Genomic DNA, 20,460 nt, shown 5'->3' on the forward strand with positions numbered 1-20,460 from the left:
CAATCTACGTGTGGAAAATTAAAATCTCCCACAATCACCACCTTGTGTTTACTACAAATATCTGCTATCTCCTTACACATTTGCTCTTCCAACTCACGCTCCCCATTAGGTGGCCTAAAAACACTCCTATCAGTGTCACTACACCTTTCCCATTCCTCAATTCCACCCAAATAGCCTCCCTAGAGGAGCTCTCTAATCTATCCTTCCAAAGCACCGCCATAAGATTTTCTCGGACAAGCAATGCAACACCTCCTCCTCTGGCCCCTCCTACTCTATCACACCTGAAGCAACTAAATCCAGGAATATTTAGTTAATTTGTTGATCATTGTTCTGGTCAAAGTGGAAACAGCCATTTTTTGTTCTCTAACTCTTGCCTCTGCTGTAATAGCAAAAGAACTTGGAAACTCAATGTACAATTATATGGAAACACAGCAGCTAATTTGTGTTTAATAAGGTCCTGCAAATATTGAAAAATTTCAAATAATTAACTTTTATTTTTACTAGTTGAGGAATAAATTTGTTCAGCATAGTTCATCCTCAAGGTTTTCTGACTGAATAATATCTAAGCATTTTTCCTCCTTGTAGGAAAGGACTTCTAATTTCTGAGTCATCAGCTCTGGGTCTGGGTCTGGGTCTGAAAATGCAAAATAACAACTTGTAAGTAGCATACATCGGAGAGCTCAACTGTGCTTCTATGTACATAAGTTTTCCCTTGCTACTACAGTACTGGCAGATTTATAGATTTAAGTTATTAGCAAGGATCTTGAGCTGAGAATCTTCTGTCAGATCCTGTGCCACTGCACTACGAGTTCCTGGTATATGGCCTTCTTGCATTTGAATGCCTCCTCAGTCTGGTCTTCCCAAGGGCTGTCAGAACTGTCAGTTCTACCATGTCACCTGCTTTAATGTTTTGGACAGAATGACCATGTCAGGCCTCAGTGATGATGATGCAATGAAAACTGGCAATTTTAATTGCTTAAAAAACACAAAATGCTGGCAGAACTCAGCAGGCCAGACAGCATCTATGGGAGGAGGTAGTGATGACGTTTCGGGCTGAAACCCTTCATCAGGGGGGTTATTTATTTATTTCCAGCATCTGCAGATTCACTGGCGTTAATTTTAATTGCTTGCCCATATTGACTTTCAGTTGCCAGTCAGACATCACGGTGAACAGGCCTGCTGGTGATCTGGGCTGAGCTGGAGATTGGTCTCCAGCTTTGACAAAAGCTATGGGGTGTATTTAAAGTGGATGTTGATAGGTTCATGATTAGTCAGAGGGACTGTTTCTACTGACAAGAGAAGGGGCAAATACAGGTTACTGGAACTTTAAAACTAGACACTTCAGGTAGATGGGGTTCATCAGCACCTCATCTAGGAGAAGAGGAAAATCTCTGATCTATAACCTCTGCCGCCTTGCAGCTATACTCACTCATGGGGAAGGTTTTGAAAGTAAAACTTGATGGAAAAATCTGGAGCTGGACTCCCTAAGGCAGTCCTATATTGAGTTTAATGCTGATTGGCAACTTCTGTGATGCTGCTGGAACCAAACTGTATCGGTCACTGCCCTTCCTTGGGTTGATCAGATGCGTGGGGAGGGGGAGCTTGCTACATGGGCAGCAGCTTGCTCTCCAGATCGTACTGCCAGGCTTGTGAACCTAGACGGCCTCAGCAGCAGCAGCAGCAGGGTTCAATTGCTAATCAGAGAGACCAAGTCCCTAGTTCTCTGAAAGTGGCAACCAGGTTTGGCTGGGGAGGGGTAGGGTAAAGGTGGCAAATGGCATGCTAGCCTTTGTCAATCAGGGCACAGAATGTGAAAGTAAAGCTGGTGGTGCAGTGCACAGTTGAACACCTCTCAGCTTTTAATTCCTATGGACTTTGCGACAATGCTGGGGAGCTCTCCCATAAAGGAACTGATTTCATCAAGAGCTCTACTGTTCTGTAGCACTGATATTCTGGTTTACGTAATATGAAAAGGATACATAAAAAAATAGATTTTTCTCTTCAGTTCCCAGTCAGAATGACACTTCTCATAAATAAACCAGGAAATAGTGGAATTTCCTGACCACATCATCACTCTTGTAACAGCAATATATTTACCAAGCTAAGCCATACATCTACTATTTATTAAACCACACAGCACAATCACATTTTTGATTAGTAAGCCTTATTGTGATGAGAGACCTAGGTGAGGATGGTTCTGACCCAAGTACTGGAGTATCTGAGACTAGAATTGAGACACGAAACAGGACTGAAACGAAGACAGTGTTCTAAACTAGACACAAGACAATATTCCAAAACTGAGCTGATGTTTGATGACTGACCCTTAGTTCAGGTGCTCTTTAAATATTAAATTCTGGTGCCAAAAAATGGCTGCCAATTAGCAGGGCAGCCTGAATCTTTAAAGGGGCCATGCCAGCCATCCATATTCCGGAGGGTTAGAGCGTTTAAATCCCAGAAGCTGCTGCAGTTGGGCGTGTGTCATAACAGGATTGCTTCCCCCATGGCCAACTCCTGACAGCCCTGGCTGCTTGGAGAGATAATGATTATAGTGCTGTACGAGAGCCACATCCAAGATGTCCCTTTCAGGAACACAGCACTGTTCTGTGGGTCCAAATCCTTCCCAGTCTACAAAGAACTGCTGAACACCCCAAACAGTCTGTGAATCCGAAATTCTTCTGACGGTGAAGACCTCTTCCCCATCGACAAACCTGGGTGGCAGCCGGGCTGATGGTGTTGGGGCTAATGGGCTGGTGTTCACAGGCTTTAACTTGGAAACTGGAAAGTCCGATTGATCTTGAGAGTCTCGGGGAGTTGCAAGGTATAAGCCATCGGGTTTACCTTCTTGAGAAGGTGAAAGGTCCAATGAACTTGGGTGCCAATTTCCAAGACTCCGCCCAGAGAGTCGACAGCCAGACCTGTTGCCCAGGCTGCAAAGCTGACCCCTGTCTTCTCTTGTGGTTAGCCCTTATTTCAGCCTTCCAGGTAGAGGCTAACAAAATCTCCCTTGCCTGATCCATCACTCCTTGCAGTGTTGGATGAGATATTCAGCCCACAGGAACCCCAGCCACGAACTCCTGCTCAGGAAAGAGTGGTGGAGAATACCCAAATTGGTATTCAAAAGGAGATACCTCATGTGCTGAATGCTGTAAAGAGTTGTGGGCAACCTCTGACCACATCAAATGGTCACACCACTCGTCTGGTCTTTAAGAGGCCAGACATCTGAGGGAATGTTCCATATCTTGGTTCACTCATTCCGTCTTGCTGATGGATTGCAGAGGAATCTCAGAGGAAAGACTCACTGTTGCCTCAGTCAGCTTACAGAATGTCCTCCAAAAGCATGACAAGAATTGCAGAACAAGATCTGGCACAATATCCATTGGAAAACCATGGATCCTGAAGACCTGGGCTGTCTCTGCAACAGATGGTAATCTGTCCAAAGCATTGAATTTGCAGTCCTTCGAAAAATGATCCATAATTACCATGATAACCGTCTTCCCTTTGGAAGGAGGAAGACCCGTGACAAAGTCCATGGGGATGTGAGCCCATGGGCAGAGGGTAAAGGAGCCCTTGAGGGTGGGTGTTCTGGGTGCACACTTCGCATGCCTGTCTGTATTGATGGACCTTTCTTGCCATTCCAGGCCACCTGTCACCAGGTTCGGGTATGGCACAAGTGCGGAGTGAGAGACATTGAAGCAGGTCGATAGTTCACAGACTTTAATGTGAATAGTGTTAAAGGGAAAAGAAAACAATAAACACTAGGCCAAACAGGGCTGTCAATTAAAATGCACAATTGAAAATGAAGCCTACACTGCGGCTGAAAAGAACCAGTAAAAATAAAACGAATACCACTGGTCTTCAGAGTCAGTGACTCGACAGTCCAATTTCTCAGGCAAGGCCGAATGCAGGCAGGCAGCGAAGCATTGCTGTGTCCTGGGTTCAAGTCTTGACAAACACTATGACGGAACGAATGGAATTTAAATACCACTACAATGAAATAATAACTAGCTGGCATGTGCATATTCACAAGCGCAATTGCTGAATCTGCTGCTCTGCTGAATCTGTGGTTGTGGCACAACCAGTATTTCCTCTTAATGAACTCGAGGGTCTAGGCAACCCCTGGGTGAGCTGTCATTCTCGATGCATATCCTCATTGAAGAACCCAAGACCAGACAGAGCTAGGAATGAACAGCCAACCCAAAGAGCTGTTCTGAGGAATCTCCCCTTGCAAACAAGTGTGTCAAGTCCTCAACAAACTGGTGCTATCAATCTGCTTTGGGGCAAAGTGATAGATAGATAGATAGATAGATAGATAGATAGATAGATACTTTATTCATCCCCAAGTGGAAATTCAACATTTTTCCAGTGTCCCATACACTTATTGTAGCAAAACTAATTACATACAGTATTTAACTCAGTATAAATATGATATGCAGTGGTGTAGGCTGCTCCCTTTGTTCGGGTTTGTTGAACTGATGGGTGGGACAAGTCATCTGGTTTCTGGTCCTTTTACCCTGGTCAATAGGTCAAGATGAAATTAAAGTAGTTAAAGAAAAGAGCCCACCTGGCTTGCCTGCAATTCAGTCTTTTGGCCTTCTGAATACAAGCCATGTTCTTGTGGACTGTCCAACACTAAAATGATTCAAGCCTGTGACACCATTCCTCCAGAGCCAGCTTGATCACGAGCAGCTCTCTATTTCTGATGTCTTAGTTCACCTCTGCTGGGGATAGTCGCCTGGATACAGTTATTGCCTGAAAGTGTTCATCGAGACAAAACTGCACCCACTCCAAGGCAAGGCATCCACCTCTGTGATGTAACTATATAACCATATAACAATTACAGCACGGAAACAGGCCATCTCGGCCCTCCTAGTCCATGCCGTACACTTACTCTCACCTAGTCCCACCGACCTGCACTCAGCCCATAACCCTCCATTCCTTTCCTGTCCATATACCTATCCAATTTTACTTTAAATGACAATATCGAACCTGATGAAGGTAAGGTCAGGCTTAGGTGAGACCAAAATGGGAGCTGTTGTGAACCACTGTTTGAGTTCTGCAAAAACAAAAGGGTAGTCCAAACAAAAGCCCCGTGGATCTCTTGGTTAGTGCTGTCAGCCATGCCGCCACTGAGCCGAAGTTCCTGATAAACTTTTGGTAAAAGTTGGCAAACTACAGGAATTGTTGGACCTGTTTCACACTGGATGGTTGTGGCCAATCTCTGACTACCTGTGTCCGTCCTGAGATTGCCATTAGAGATGATGGAACATAGAAACATAGAGAATAGGTGCAGGAGTAGGCCATTCGGCCCTTCGAGCCTGCACCGCCATTCAATATGATCATGGCTGATCATCCAACTCAGAACCCTGTACCTACTTTCTCTCCATGCCCCCTGATCCCTTTAGCCACAAGGGTCATATCTAACTTCCTCTTAAGTATAGCCAATGAACCGGCCTCAAATGTTTCCTGTGGCAGAGAATTCCACAGATTCTCCACTCTCCGTGTGAAGTTTTTCCTCATCTTGGTCCTAAAAGGCTTCCCCTTTATCCTTAAACTGTGACCCCGCATTCTGGACTTCCCCAACATCGGAAACAATCTTCCTGCATCTAGCCTGTCCAATCCCTTTAGAATTTTATACATTGCAATAAGATCCCCCCTCAATCTTCTAAATTCCAGTGAGTATAAGCCTAGTCGATCCAGTCTTTCTTCATATGAAAGTCCTGCCATCCCAGGAATCAATCTGGTGAACCTTCTTTGTACTCCCTCTATGGCAAGAATGTCTTTCCTCAGATTAGGGGACCAAAACCGCACACAATATTCTAGGTGCGGTCTCACCAAGGCCTTGTACAACTGCAGTAGAACTTCCCTTCTCCTGTACTCAGATCCTTTTGCTATGAATGCCAACGTACCATTTGCCTTTTTCATCGCCTGCTGTACCTGCATGCCCACCTTCAATGACTGGTGTACAATGACACCCTGGTCTCGTTGCATCTCCCCTTTTCCTAATCGGCCACCATTCAGATAATAATCTGTTTTCCTGTTCTTGCAACCAAAGTGGATAACCTCACATTTATCCACATTAAATTGCATCTGCCATGAATCTGTCCACTCACCTAACCTATCCAAGTCACCCTGCATCCTCTTAGCATCCTCCTCACAGCTAACACCACCGCCCAGCTTCGTGTCATCTGCAAACTTGGAGATGCTGCATTTAATTCCCTTGTCTAAATCATTAATATATATTGTAAACAACTGGGGTCCCAGCACTGAGCCTTGCGGTACCCCACTAGTCACTGCCTGCCATTCTGAAAAGGTCAGTTTACTCCCACTCTTTGCTTCCTGTCTGCCAACCAATTCTCTATCCACATCAATACCATACATCCAATACCGTGTGCTTTAAGTTTGCACGCTAATCTCCTGTGTGGGACCTTGTCAAAAGCCTTTTGAAAATCTAAATATACCACATCCACTAGCTCTCCTCTATCCACTCTACTAGTTATATCTTCAAAAAATTCTATAAGATTCGTCAGACATGATTTTTGTTTCACAAATCCATGCTGACTTTGTCGGATGATTTCACCTCTTTCCAAATGTGCTGTTATCACATCTTTGATAACTGACTCTGTCGTTTCCCCACCACCGATGTCAGACTAATCGGTCTATAATTCCCTGGTTTCTCTCTCCCTCCTTTTTTAAAAAGTGGGGTTACATTAGCCACCCTCCAATCCTCAGGAACTAATCCAGAATCTAAGGAGTTTTGAAAAATTATCACTAATGCATCCACTATTTCTTGGGCTACTTCCTTAAGCACTCTGGGATGCAGACCAACTGGCCCTGGGGATTTATCTGCCTTTAATCTCTTCAATTTACCTAACACCACTTCTCTACTAACATGTATTTCCCTCAGTTCCTCCATCTCACTAGACCCTCGGTCCCTTACTATTTCCGGAAGATTATTTATGTCCTCCTTAGTGAAGACAGAACCAAAGTAGTTATTCAATTGGTCTGCCATGTCTTTGTTCCCTATGATCAATTCACTTGTTTCTGACTGTAAAGGACCTATATTTGTCTTTACCAATCTTTTTCTTTTCACGTATCTATAAAAGCTTTTACAGTCAGTTTTTATGTTCCCTGCCAGCTTTCTCTCATAATCTTTTTTCCCTTTCCTAATTAAGCCCTTTGTCCCCCTATGCTGGTCTCTGAATTTCTCCCAGTTCTCAGGTGTGCCGCTTTTTTTTGCTAATTTATATGTTTCTTCTTTGGACTTGATACTATCCCTAATTTCCCTTGTCAGCCAAGGGTGCACTACCTTCCCCGGTTTATTCTTTTGCCAAACTGGGATGAACAATTGTAGTTCATCCATGCGATCTTTAAATGCTTGCCATTGCATATCCACCGTCAACTCTTTAAGTATCATTTGCCAGTCTATTTTAACTAATTCACGTCTCATACCTTCAAAGTTACCCTTCTTTAAGTTCAGAACCTTTGTTTCTGAATTAACTATGTCACTCTCCATCTTAATGAAGAATTCCACCCAAGGGGCCTCGCACGACAAGATTGCTAACTAACCCTTCCTCATTGCTCAATACTCAATCTAGAACCCAAAAATGAAATGGCAGTACAAGAAATTTGGACTTCTCCAATGATGATCAAGAAGCCCCTTTACGGTATCTCTGACGTGAACAACATGCTCCTTCAGATGAAAGCATACCTATGGAGAGCATCCCGAAGAATATCACGCCATTTCTAGCCCTGGAAAACTGCTGGAGTGTTTGTGAGGCCGAAGGACATGACTAGACTCTTAGTGGCTTGTTGGTGTGTTTTGTTTTGCTTTTTTAAAAAAAATATATTTATTTATTAAATTTTAGAAATTACAAAGAATAAATGTGACGATAAAATAGTAAGAAAAATATCAACCCTCCCCCCCTTAACCCTTATCTAAAGAAAGAAAAAAAGGAAAGAAGAAAAAGATTGCCTGGATATCGGAGAATCCCCACATGCTCCATGGAGTTCAAAATAATTTTAATATTTATTTTTACTTTCCCCAATTACTTTATAATTTTATCTTCAAAGGACCTATGTATTTAATCCTATCTTTTGTAAGTATGGGAACCAAATTTTCGAAAATATATCATATTCATTTCTTAGATTAGACGTAATTTTTTCAAGTGGAATACAACTATGTATTTCATTATTCCAACGATCCATAGTTAAATATAAATCAGATTTCCAAGTAACTGCGATAACTTTTTTGGCTACTGCCAATGCAATTTTTATAAATTTTTTCTGATACTTATTCAATTTAAGTTTCAGTTTTGCCCCTTCAACGTCTCCTAATAAAAATAATAGTGGACTATGTGGGAGTTGTACTCCAGTAATTTGTTCCAATAAAAGTCTTAAATTTATCCAAAATGGTTGAATTTTAAAACAAGACCAAGTAGAATGTAAAAAAGTACCAATTTCTTGATTACATCGAAAACATTGGTCAGACATATTTGAATTTAATCTATTTATTTTCTGTGGTGTTATATATAATTGATGTAAAAAATTATATTGTATTAATCTAAGTCAAACATTTATTGTATTTCTCATACTATCAGAACATAATCTTGACCTGTTTTTTCCATCAATTTTAACATTCAAATCAGATTCCCATTTTTGTCTTGATTTATTAATTCCTAATTTAATTGTCTGTTTTTGAATCAAAGTATACATACAAGATGTAATTTTTTAAATTTTTCCTTTCTGAATTAATATTTCTATTTCACTAGGTTTTGGTATCAACATTGTTTGACCCAGCTTTTCTCGTAAATAGGCTTTTAATTGAAAATAACAGAAAAGAGTGTGATTTGATATTTTATATATTTTTTAAATTGATCAAACGACATCAATATACCTCCTTCAAAACAATCACCTATATATTTAATTCCCTTTTGGAACCAATTATGTAAAAGTTTATTATCCATTGTAAAAGGAATAAGCCTATTTTGAATTAAAGTTCTTTTTGCTAATAAAGATTTCTTTATCTCATCGTCCATATTTACTTTATTCCATAAATCAATCAAGTGTCTTAATAGAGGAGATTCTTTTTTTTCCCGTATCCATTTGGATTCCCATTTATATATAAACTCTTCTGGTATGTTTTCTCCTATCTTATCTAATTCTATTCTAATCATTGCCAGTTTTTCTTCATCAATAAATCTAACTTGATTTACTTTATAATAATTCTTAAAATTTGGAAGTTGTAACCCTCCTAAATCAAATTTACATGTCAATTTTTCCAATGATATTCTTGACATCTTTCCTTTCCAAAGAAATTTCCTTGCTTATTTATTCAGTTCTTGATAAAACTTCTGAGGTAATTGTATTGGTAAAGTTTGGAATAAATATTGCAACCTAGGAAATATATTCATTTTTACAGTATTAACTCTACCTATTAATGTTATTGGTAACATCATCCATTTATCAAGATCCTCTTTTATTTATTGTCCATCGAAATTGAGTTACTAATTGACATTGATTATAATTTCCTTTGGTAAGGGGTAAAATTTCACTTTTATCCCAATTTACTTTATACCCTGATACTTCTCCATATTCTTCCAATCTAAAAGATAATCTTTGCAAAGATTGCAATGGGTTTGTTAAATAAATCAAAAAATCATCAGCAAATAAATTAATCTTATATTCTTCTTGATTAACTCTAAACCCCCAATATCCAAATTTGTTCTAATTAATTCAGCTAATGGTTCTATTGCCATTACAAATAAAGCAGGTGATAGTGGGCAGCCTTGTCTAGTTGACCTCGTTAAACAAAATGGTGTTGAAATCTGACCATTTGTAACTTTAGCTTGAGGATTCGTATTTAAAGTTTTAATCCATTGTATAAAAGATTTTCCTAACTCATATTTTTCCAATACCTTAAATAAAAAATCCCATTCCAATCTATCAAATGATTTTTCTGCATCCAAAGCAACTGCCACACTCGTTTCCTCTCTTTTTTGTGCCAAATGAATTATACTAAGTAACCGGGTTATATTATCCATTGATTGTCTGTTTTTAATAAAACCTGTTTGATCTATATGTTTTAATTTTGGTAAATATTTAGATATTCTATTAGATAAAATTTTTGCTAGTATTTTATAATCTGTATTCAACAAAGAAATAGGCCTATATGATGTTGGTTTTAAAGGATCTCTATCTTTTTTTGGCAATACAGTTATGATCGCTGTTAAAAAAGATTGTGGGAGTTTATGCATTCTTTCCACTTGGTATATTAATTCCATAAAAGGAGGAATTAATAAATCTTTAAATTTTTTATAAAATTCAGGAGGAAAACCATCTTCTCCTGGGGATTTATTACTCTGAAGTGATCCTAAAGCTTCTTCGACCTCTTTTAATGTAAAAGGCGTATCTGATCCTTTCTGTTCTTCCAAATTTAATTTCGGAAGGGTTATTTGTGATAAAAATTTATCTATCTCAGCAATCTTATTTTGTGATTCTGATTGATAGAGTTCAGTATAAAATTTTTTAGAAGTTTCATTAATTTCTAAAGGCTTATAAGTAACCTTATTTACACTTGTTCTAATTGCATTTATTGTTTTAGAAGCCTGTTCTGTTTTTAACTGCCAAGTAAGAATTTTATGTGATCTTTCACCTAATTCATAATATTTCTGTTTAGTTCTCATTATTACTTTTTCTGTATATGTCTGAAATGTATTATATTATAGTCTTTTATTAACAAGTTGTCTTCGTTTTTCTTCTGTCATATATCTTTGAGATTCTTTTTCTAACCTTATGATATCTTTTTCCAATTGATCTATTTCTGCTGCGTATTCCTTCTTAATTTTAGATGTATAACTCATAATCTTAACTATGCTTTCATCGCTTCCCATAATAAAATTTTATCCTCAACTGAATGTAGATTTATATCCAAAAAAAATTGAATTTGTTTTTTCATAAAATCACAAAAATCTTGACATTTTAATAAAATTGAATTAAATCTCCATCTATAGATCGATTCCTCCTTATCCATCATTATCATTGTAATTATCAAGGGGGAATGATCTGACAGTATTCTTGCTTTATATTCCACACTTTTCACTCTATCTTGAATATTTTTTGATAATAAAAAAAATCAATCCTTGAGTAAGTTTTATGTCTATTTGAATAAAATGAATACTCTCTTTCTCTTGGATTAATTTTTCTCTATATATCAATCAGGTTTAAATCTTTCATTAATGATAAAGTTAGTTTTGCTACTTTTGATTTTGTAGCAACTTTAGTTGACCTATCCAAAACTGGATCTAAACAAAAATTAAAATCTCCACCTATTAATATTTTATCATGTGCATCAGCCAACTTCAAAAAACTTCTTGTATGAATTTTGCATGATTTTCATTTGGTGCATAAATGTTCATAAAAGTCCATAATGTATAATCACGTATCTCCCCCCAGAATCAATTATTACATTTTGTATTTTAATTGGTAAAGATTTATTAACCAAAATTGCAACTCCTCTCGATTTTGAATTAAATGAAGCTGCAATGACATTTCCAACCCAATCTCTCTTTAATTTCTTTTGTTCTGTTTCTGTTAAATGTGTATCTTGTAAAAAGCTATATCTCCTTTTATTTTCTTAATATATGTTAAAACTCTTTTTCTTTTCACAGGTCCATTAATTCCATTAACATTAAAACTTAAAAAATTAAGTAAATTAATCATTCATAATACCTGGGGAACTCTTTAAAATTCTCCATGTTGCTATGAGTCTCTCCCCAACCATCCAGACAAAAAAGAAGAAAAATAGAAGAAAGATAATTAATATATAAGAAAAAAAAACAAAATACCCCCCCACTAATGTTGCGAATAAAAAGAACACAACATTACCCCCCCCCCCCATTTTACGGGTCATGGCAATCGCCATGATTGTACACGTGAAACTCGCAGCCATCGATCAGGAGCTCCTCCAGCAACCCCGCAAAAAAAAAATATTAGTGAAGAAAAAAAAGAAAATAATTAATATCTCTACTCCCAATTAATACTCCTCGGCTACTTTCTTTTCCTTATAAATGTCCATCAAGTCCAACCTTGTTCCAGTCTTCATTATTAGTCCATTTCATTTCTATAATTCTTTACTCCTCTTCATGAACATCAGGTAATTCTTGTACAAATTTCTCCGCTTTCCGGTAGTCAATGAAAAATCTTCTTTCTTCGTTATCCAGGAAAACTATCAATTTTGCTGGGTAGCTCAATAAAAATTCATAGCCCTTTTCCCATAAAGATTTTTTCACTGGATTAAATTCCTTCTGCCTCTTCAGAAGATCATAACTTATGTCTGGATTAAAAAAAAACTCTTTTCCCTTCTATTATCAATGGCCCATTTCTCTTTTTAGCACCTTGAGTAGCTGCCTTCAAGATCATTTCTTTATCTTGGTACCTTAAGCATTTTATCAAAATTGATCTTGGATTTTGATCTTGTTGAGGTCTTGGTCTTAAAGCTCTGTGTGCTCTTTCAATTTTAATTACTTGGCTTCCTTCTTTCATTTCCAAAATTTTCGGAATCCATTCTTGAAAGAATTTTATTGGATTTTCTCCCTCTATACCTTCCATAAGACCAACAATTTTAATATTATTTTGTTTACTAGAGTTCTCAAGCGCATCCATTTTTTCCAACATCCATTTTCTTTCTATTGTCCAGGCAAGATTATTGTCTTCTATCTTATCTATTCTTTCAGTGTTTTCTTCCACTTTTACTTCCATCTCTTTAACTTTGTTATCCATCTTCTTTTGTTTTTCCACCACATTATCGAGTGTATTCTGCATCCTTCTTATATCTGTTCTTATAGCTTTTAATTCATTCGTCATATGTATCAGGATATCTCTTATGTCTCCTTTAATCTCTTCCTTCTTTTCCTCTTCTTCTTCCTCTGAATTTCCCAAAGAGTCTGTTTCTACTTCCGATCCACTTCCAATTTCACTTCCAGCCATAGTTGGGATTTGTAGTTTTCTTAATATCTGTTCATGCATACTTGTTCCTTCACGCATGCGTTGTTCTTGCTGTTTCTTCTTAGAGACCGTCAACATTGCTGCAACTTCCTGTCCCGCATCATCAGAAGGGTCATGCACTTCGCCGGGAGGAGATCCAACTTGAGTCCGAGGCTTCGCCGAGACGGCTAGGCCTTTTTCCCCGCCGAGTTGCACAGTCTTTGAAGTAGTAGCTTTCTTCTGTTTCGGTTTAGGAGCCATATCTAAAAATAATCCTGAGTTGCTTATAAATAGTTTCTAGTAGGTATTTGCTAACTTTTCTTCATTTAAACCCTATTTCATTACTTTTTACGAGTGAGCTGGTTTCCCAACGTCTCGATCCTACGTCATCACGTGACCCCCCCCCCCCCCCCGTTGGTGTGTTGAATGCCCTCTTCCACTTGTCACCCTCCTTTATGTGGGCCAGATTGTATGCAAACTGCAACTCTAGCTTCGAGAATATACTTCACCCTTGGAGAATCTTGAAGGCAGTGCTCATGAGTGGAAGAGGGTAACAATTTTTGGCTATTATGTGATTCAGCCCTCTATAATCAATGCATATCAGCAAGCTCCAGTCCTTTTCCTGTATGAAGAAGAAGCCAGCACTAGCTGGTGAGGTGGAGGGCCAAATGAACCCCAGGGTAGGACCCTCCTTTATACACTCCTCCATAGCATCTCTCCCCAGGCCTATGAGTATGCATAATTGACCCCACAGAGGAGAAGTACCAGATAGTCTATCTGCAGCACAGTTGTTGGGCCTGTGTACTGGAAGAGTCGAGGCTTTTCGCTTGCTGATGACCTCTTGCAAATCCTGTAAATGGAAGGGACTTCTGCCAGCTTGGGTGCTGCAATTACCCCCATACCTTCCTCTGAGGATGACTCCTGAGGCTCCTTAGATAGCGGGGGTGATTTAACAGACCCCAGTGTCTCCTCCTTAGCTTCATAAGAGTCTTTAGTGAAAACAGAGGGTAAATTAAAATTGAATAAAAAAGCCAGGGTCACCGCTGAATCTCTCTAGGATCAGAAGATGGAACTACAGCCTCACTTGACTGACTCTGGCTTCCTTGCTGTGATTGTTGGCACACAGTGACCGGGAGGGTGTATAACTCCCAGGACAGTCTGGACATTTTCTTGCAGTGTCTGGCCAAAGCTGATGAAAGGCTCTGATACCCTGCTGGCTCATTTCTACTGTGATGAGAGACCTAGGTGAAGACAGTTTGGACCCAAGTGCTGCAGTATCCAAGACTAGATTCAAGGCATGATACAAGACTGAAATGAAGACAGGTTTCTGAACTAGATATTAGATGAGAACCCAAAACTGTGCCGGTGATTAAGCACCAAACCTCAGTTCAGGTTCTCTTTAAATATCAAATCCGGACACCAAATCATCATTTTAAAATGCAAAGACGTGGAAATCTGCAGATGCTGGAAATTCAAGCAACACACACAAATACTGGTGGAACACAGCAGGCCAGGCAGCACCTATAGGGAGAAGCAATGTCAACATTTTGGGCCAAGACCCTTCGTCAGGACTAACTGAAATAAAAGATAGTAAGAGATTTTAAAGTTGTAGGAGGAGGGGGGAATCCGAAATGATAGGAGAAGATAGGAAGGGGAGGGGTGAAGCTAAGAGCTGGAAAGTTGACTGGCAAAAAGGATACAGAGCTGGAGAAGGGAAAGGATCATGGGACGGGAGGCCTAGAGAGAAAGAAAGGGGGAGGGGAGCACCAGAGGGAGATGGAGAGCAGGCAAGGAGTGATTGTGAGAGGGGCAGAGAGAGAAAAAAAGGAGGAAATAAATAAATAAAGGATGGGGTACGAAAGAGAGGAGGGGCACTGACTGAAGTCAGAGAAATCAATGTTCACGCCATCAGGTTGAATGCTACCCAGATGGAATATAAGGTGTTGTCCCTCCAACCTGAGTGTGGCTTCATCTTGACAGTAGAGGAGGTCATGGATAGACATATCAGAATGGGAATGGGAAGTGGAATTAAAATGTGTGGCCACTGGGAGATCCTGCTTTCTCTGGCGGACCAAACGCAGGTGTTCAGTGAAATGTTCTCCCAGTCTGCGTTGGGTCTCACCAATATATAAAAGGCCACACTGGGAGCACTGGACACAGTATACCACACCAGCCGACTCACAGGTGAAGTGTCACCTCCTGGTGGGACTGTCTGGGGCCTTGAATGGTGGTGAGGGAGGAAGTGTAAGGGCAGGTGTAGAACTTGTTCCACTTACAAGGATAAGTGCCAGGAGGGAGAACGGTGGGAAGGGATGGGGTGGGGGGGAAACGAATGGACAAGGGAGTCACGTAGGGAGTGATCAATGCGGAAAACAGAAGGGGGGGGGGGGGAAGGAAAGAAGGGTTTGGTAGTGGAATCCCGTTGGAGGTGGTGGAAGTTACGGAGAATTATTTGTTGGACCTGCTCTTAGGATGAGGCTTTTCGTTCCAGAACAAAGGAGATGTCTTCCTTTTTTAAAGAAAGGGGCTTCCCTTCCTCCACTAACTCTGCTCTCAAATGCATCTTCTCCATTTCACGCACATCTTCTCTCACCCCATCCTCCCCCCCCCCCCCCCCCCCCAATGTCCTCACCTATCACCCCACCAGCCTCCGGGTTCAACGTATAATTCTCTGTAACTTCTGAACACCTACACTCTGTCCGCCAAAGAAAGCAGGATCTCCCAGTGGCCACACATTTTAATTCCATGTCCCATTCCCATTCTGATATGTCTATCCATGGCCTCCTCTGCTGTCAAGATGAAGCCCACTCAAATCGGAAGAACCACACCTTATATTCCGTCTGTGTAGCCTCCAACCTGATGGCATGAACATTGATTTCTCTAACTTCCATTAATGCCCATCTTACCCCATCCCTTATTTATTTATTCCCCCCTTTTCCCCTCTTTTTTACTCTCTCTGCCCCTCTCACAATCACTGTTTGCCTGTTCTCCATCTCTCTCTGGTGCTCCCCTCCCCCTTTCTTTCTCCCTAGGCCTCCCGTCCCATGATCCTCTTTCTTCTCCATCTCTGTATCCCTTTTGCCAATCACAGCTCTTAGCTTCATCCCTCCCCCTCCTACCTAGTCCTATCATTTCAGATTTCCCCCTCCCCTCCTACTTTCAAATCTCTTACTATCTTTTCTTTCAGTTAGTCCTGATGAAGGGTCTCGGCCCAAAACATCTTCTGTACTTCTTCCTATAGATGCTGCCTGGCCTGCTGCATTCCACCAGCATTTTGTGTGAGTTGACCAAATCATGGTTGTCAGTTAGCGGGGCAGCCTCAAGGGCTGCTAGCTCACCATATTCTGGAGAGTTAGAGTGTCTAAACCTCTGAAACTGGTGGGGTTTGGTTCATTCCGTAATACTTATGATTTAATTCAGCAGGTTAACTCTGCATTCGTCCTCTGGGTTCAAATTAAATATCACAATTCAATCCAGAAATAATCTAGCCTCTGAGAGAGATAGTTCAGGGTTTTGTGCAGGACTACAAGAATTAACTTCCTGAGGTTTTATAGAATAGTACAGCACAGAAACAGGATTTTCTAGCCCACCTTGGTCTTGTTGACAATGATACCTATTTACACTACTGTTGCCCTGTATTCATCTACACATTTCCTCTCCAAGTGCAGGTCAAAATGCCTATTAACACTGTCTCTACCTCCTCCTTTTGCAGTTCATTCTGGATAATCACCACTCTTCTATTTGGAAAATCCTACCCCTCAAATCTGTTTTCAATTTCTTCCTTCTCATCTTAAATCCGTGAGGTAATATACCTTGGAAAGGGCATATTCTCACAGCTCTAGTTCTAGATAGCTCTCTCTGGGAATAAAGCTTCTATCAAAACTATTTCTGCTCTTTGAAATGTTATAAACCTCTATAATGTCACCAAAGATCCTTCAGTGTTCCAGTGAGAATATTGTTATAACCAAAGAAAATATCCTGGTAAATCTCTTCTCTCTATTGCTAGCACAGCCTTCTTGTAGTCTGACAAACAGAACTGTCTGCTGTACATTATGTGGTTTTAACCCATTGTTTTGGGCAATTTTACACAATACCTTGACTTATAAAGACAAGCATAAAAAATGCTTTTACACTGCAATATTCCCATTTGTCACACCTTTAGAGAAGCAAAGAAATTCACCCCGGGGTCTCGCTGTACAAGACTGCCCCAAGGTCCCTCTCATTTACTCTCTATTACTCTGTATTGACTTCCTCTGGAGTATCATGTCACACTTGTTTGGATTTTATTTATCATTGTCGAGCTGATCTTACTGTATCCTTAAACAAGCTTCTTCACTAATTTGGAGTTGCTTACAGACCTGTTAATTATACCACCTACATTCTCAACCATTCACAAGTAACAAAGGACCCAGTAAATGATCTGTGTGTGCTCCTCTGGTAATAGTTCCCCAGTCAGAAGAACAGATACAGAATCCTGTAGTTCGTAAGAGACAAGCATTAAGATGCCACAGTGCAATTCAAAGCAGAGCAATGATAATCGCTCAGAGTCCACACAAATTAACATTACTGCTCTCTGTAGCTTGTTTGCCACTCCGGTTCTTTTGTTTAAGCAGCATATGATCAAAAAGAAACATGCCTACCTAAAAGAATTATTATTGGATGTTTTCATAAAGCCTGTTCCTAACATTTGTTTATATTAGACCATAACCAGTTATCAATTTACCTGTGAGCAAATTACCCTGGGTTTCTCTGGAAATATATAGTTTGAAATCATACATACAAGTGTACGATTAAAATAAAGTAACAGAAACATTCAGTTGATCAGGCCACATCATTGGAGAGAAAAAGTGAGTAAGCATTTCAGATCAGAAAGATGGGGATAATTTGAGCTGAAATGCCTACTTGTTTTTTCTCTCTCTCTGAATTATGTCTGACTTGCTGATGTTTTAGCAACATTTTTAGCTTTTATTTTTGTGTAAACCCCATCTTGGTGTTTTGCTTTTGGATTCCCATTAACATATGGAGTCCATTTGAGAACATTGCTTCAATGATTGAAGTTTACATTCATCCCAGAATCAGATAGTTATGTTGCTCTTTCCAATTGCTGTAATCGATCAGCAGCCAGACTTGCTGATTGTAACACACACAACATACTGGAGGAACTCGGCGAGCCAAGCTGCATTTTTGGAAGGCAGTTTGGGCCGAGACCCTTCATCAGGTCCAGATTACTGACACACCCCGGATTCTGCTCCACAGACACTGCCTGACTTGTTGTGTTCCTCCAGCACTTTTTGTGTGCTGCTCAGGCTTTCCAGTGACTGCAGAGCCTCTTGTGTAATGTTTCACTGAATTTCACTTATTTTCTTGCTTAAAAATAAATAAAGCAGACATTATGGAGTTTTATTCCAAAAGTTGAACTAACACAGTATTTATTTTCTGAATCATGCTTGAGGGTTGATCTCATTCATAACATCCATATTCTTCCCTGAAAGCTTTGGATGATGCATACAATAAAGTCATTGAAAAATAATGTTTGTCTCTGCACTTACCTGTAAGAATATTGTCCACAAGAGTGGTAGGCATGCAGAATATTCCAACAAGGAGGTCACTAATAGCAAGGTTAAGGATGAAGAGGTTGGTTACTGTCCACATGTGTCGATTCCTCACCACAATAAAACATACCAAACTATTACCCAACATGCAGAGCAGGAAGATTAGAAGGTACGAGATTATGAAGATTGTGGCTACTGAAGTTGTGTGCTGATAAAATGGAAGATACGTAACGTTGTTTTGAAGATAAAAATATGAGGTTGATCCATTTATTAAGAATGAATGATTTTCCTTCTCAGCTGTACCATTTTGATCCAGTTCCTCATTCATTGTGATTCTGCCTTGAGTAAGAAAACAACAGAACTAATGAGATCAATTATTAAGACATAGTACATCACATTAATACATCAATACTTTCATCAGTTTCTCTTTATATACTTGTGTAATTCCTGTCTATAACGTCAGACTTCTTCTCTCACACCTTGTTATGTTAGTTGACTTTTACAAAAGATTTGGAGTTAATTGACTCAAATTTCAAAGATTAGAAATGTCAGATCAAGACAACCTACCAATTAGAGAGCAGAAACTGCTAAAAATCAAAATCTTGTTTCATGATTTTAGAGTCACTATTCTTCATCCAGTTTCCAGATAAGAGCAGTAAAAATAGCAGCGGAGGCATCCACTGTCACATTTCTCAGGAATCCTTCAGGATTTCACTGTGTAAATGCGGTAGGATATTCTTGTGAAAGGGAGGAAAAAAGTCATAAATTAAAGCTCTGTATGGAACAATGACGTAAATGAAGATGGTGAGATGGTTCAGGAGGAAGTACTCCCAGAGCAAACAGTGCCCGAATAATTTAAATTATTTCTTTCAGAACAGGAGTGGTTGTGGTGAAAGATGTTGTTAAGCTTGCATACAAAGTCAGAAAGCAAAAGGTTTAGCACGCTGTGGCTAATGTCCTGAGTTCTGTGTACTTCAATGCAAGGAGCTTTGTAGGACGTTAAGAATCTAGAGTATGGATCAGCATGGGGAGTTATGACATTGGAGCCATTAGTGACAGCTTGTCTACTGAAGGTAGATGAGTGGAACTGAGGAATAAGAAAAGGGTGATCTTTTAATTTATATTATATTATTTTATAATTATATCATAGACCATCCAATAGTCAGCTGAGTTTAGAGAAGCAAACTCTAGAGAGATTGCACACAGTTGCAAGAAACATAAAGCAGATGAGTTTAACTTTTCACACACAGTATCATCTGGAGCTTCTATACTGTAATAAGTACTGGATGGGATCGAGTTTGTCAAATGCGTTCAGAAAAATTTCCCTAATCAATGTATATCATGCCAAACAGAAGGATCTCCTATTAAGGAATGAGACAGGCCAAATGCAGAAGTCTGTGTGGGAGGACACTTTGGGTCTAGTTATCACAACACTAATAGTTTCAAGATAATTACCAAGGAGGATAGGTCTGGACCTCAAATTGAGATTTTGATGGTATGTTAAAGGGTCTGGTAAGTATGGATTGAAACAGGTTATTTTCTGGCAAAAGCGTGCTTGGTAAATGGGAAGCCTTTAAAAGTGAAATTTTGAGTGTACAGAGTTTATACTTCTGGTAAGATGGAGGTGTGCACAGATGCAGCAGTGTCTCTGGGACCAGCTAAACGTGTTTTTGTCTTTTTTACAATCAATCACAAGACAATGCTGGACATTAAGAACTTCAAGTACTGCAGATCTATCCCATCAAAGAGCTGCTCATTGGCAGAGGAGCTAGACTTGGTGTGGACTGTGGCACTGCCTGCTACAGAAGACCATGAGAGGGAGTCAGGATTTCCTTCTGTGGTGCTGGTGAGGCCCGAGCTGCAGAAGCCCTTGGTTGTACAGGTGAGCCGGATAGCAATGATTGTCAGGAACACTACGAAGAGGGAG

At 39.7% G+C, this 20,460-nt stretch overlaps 1 protein-coding gene across 1 annotated transcript in view; it reads right to left on the minus strand.

Annotated features, from left to right (window-relative positions):
* The window catches only part of npffr2a (neuropeptide FF receptor 2a), a 48,825-nt gene extending 29,964 nt beyond the window's left edge, over positions 1-18,861 (minus strand). The window contains exon 1 of the mRNA XM_059971168.1: positions 18,531-18,861. Within this exon, the coding sequence (XP_059827151.1) occupies positions 18,531-18,861 (331 nt within the window). The remainder of the gene's footprint in view (positions 1-18,530) is intronic.
* Between the last annotated feature and the right edge of the window lie 1,599 nt (positions 18,862-20,460).

This window comes from Hypanus sabinus, chromosome 5, assembly GCF_030144855.1.
Source record: "Hypanus sabinus isolate sHypSab1 chromosome 5, sHypSab1.hap1, whole genome shotgun sequence".
Taxonomy (NCBI): domain Eukaryota; kingdom Metazoa; phylum Chordata; class Chondrichthyes; order Myliobatiformes; family Dasyatidae; genus Hypanus; species Hypanus sabinus.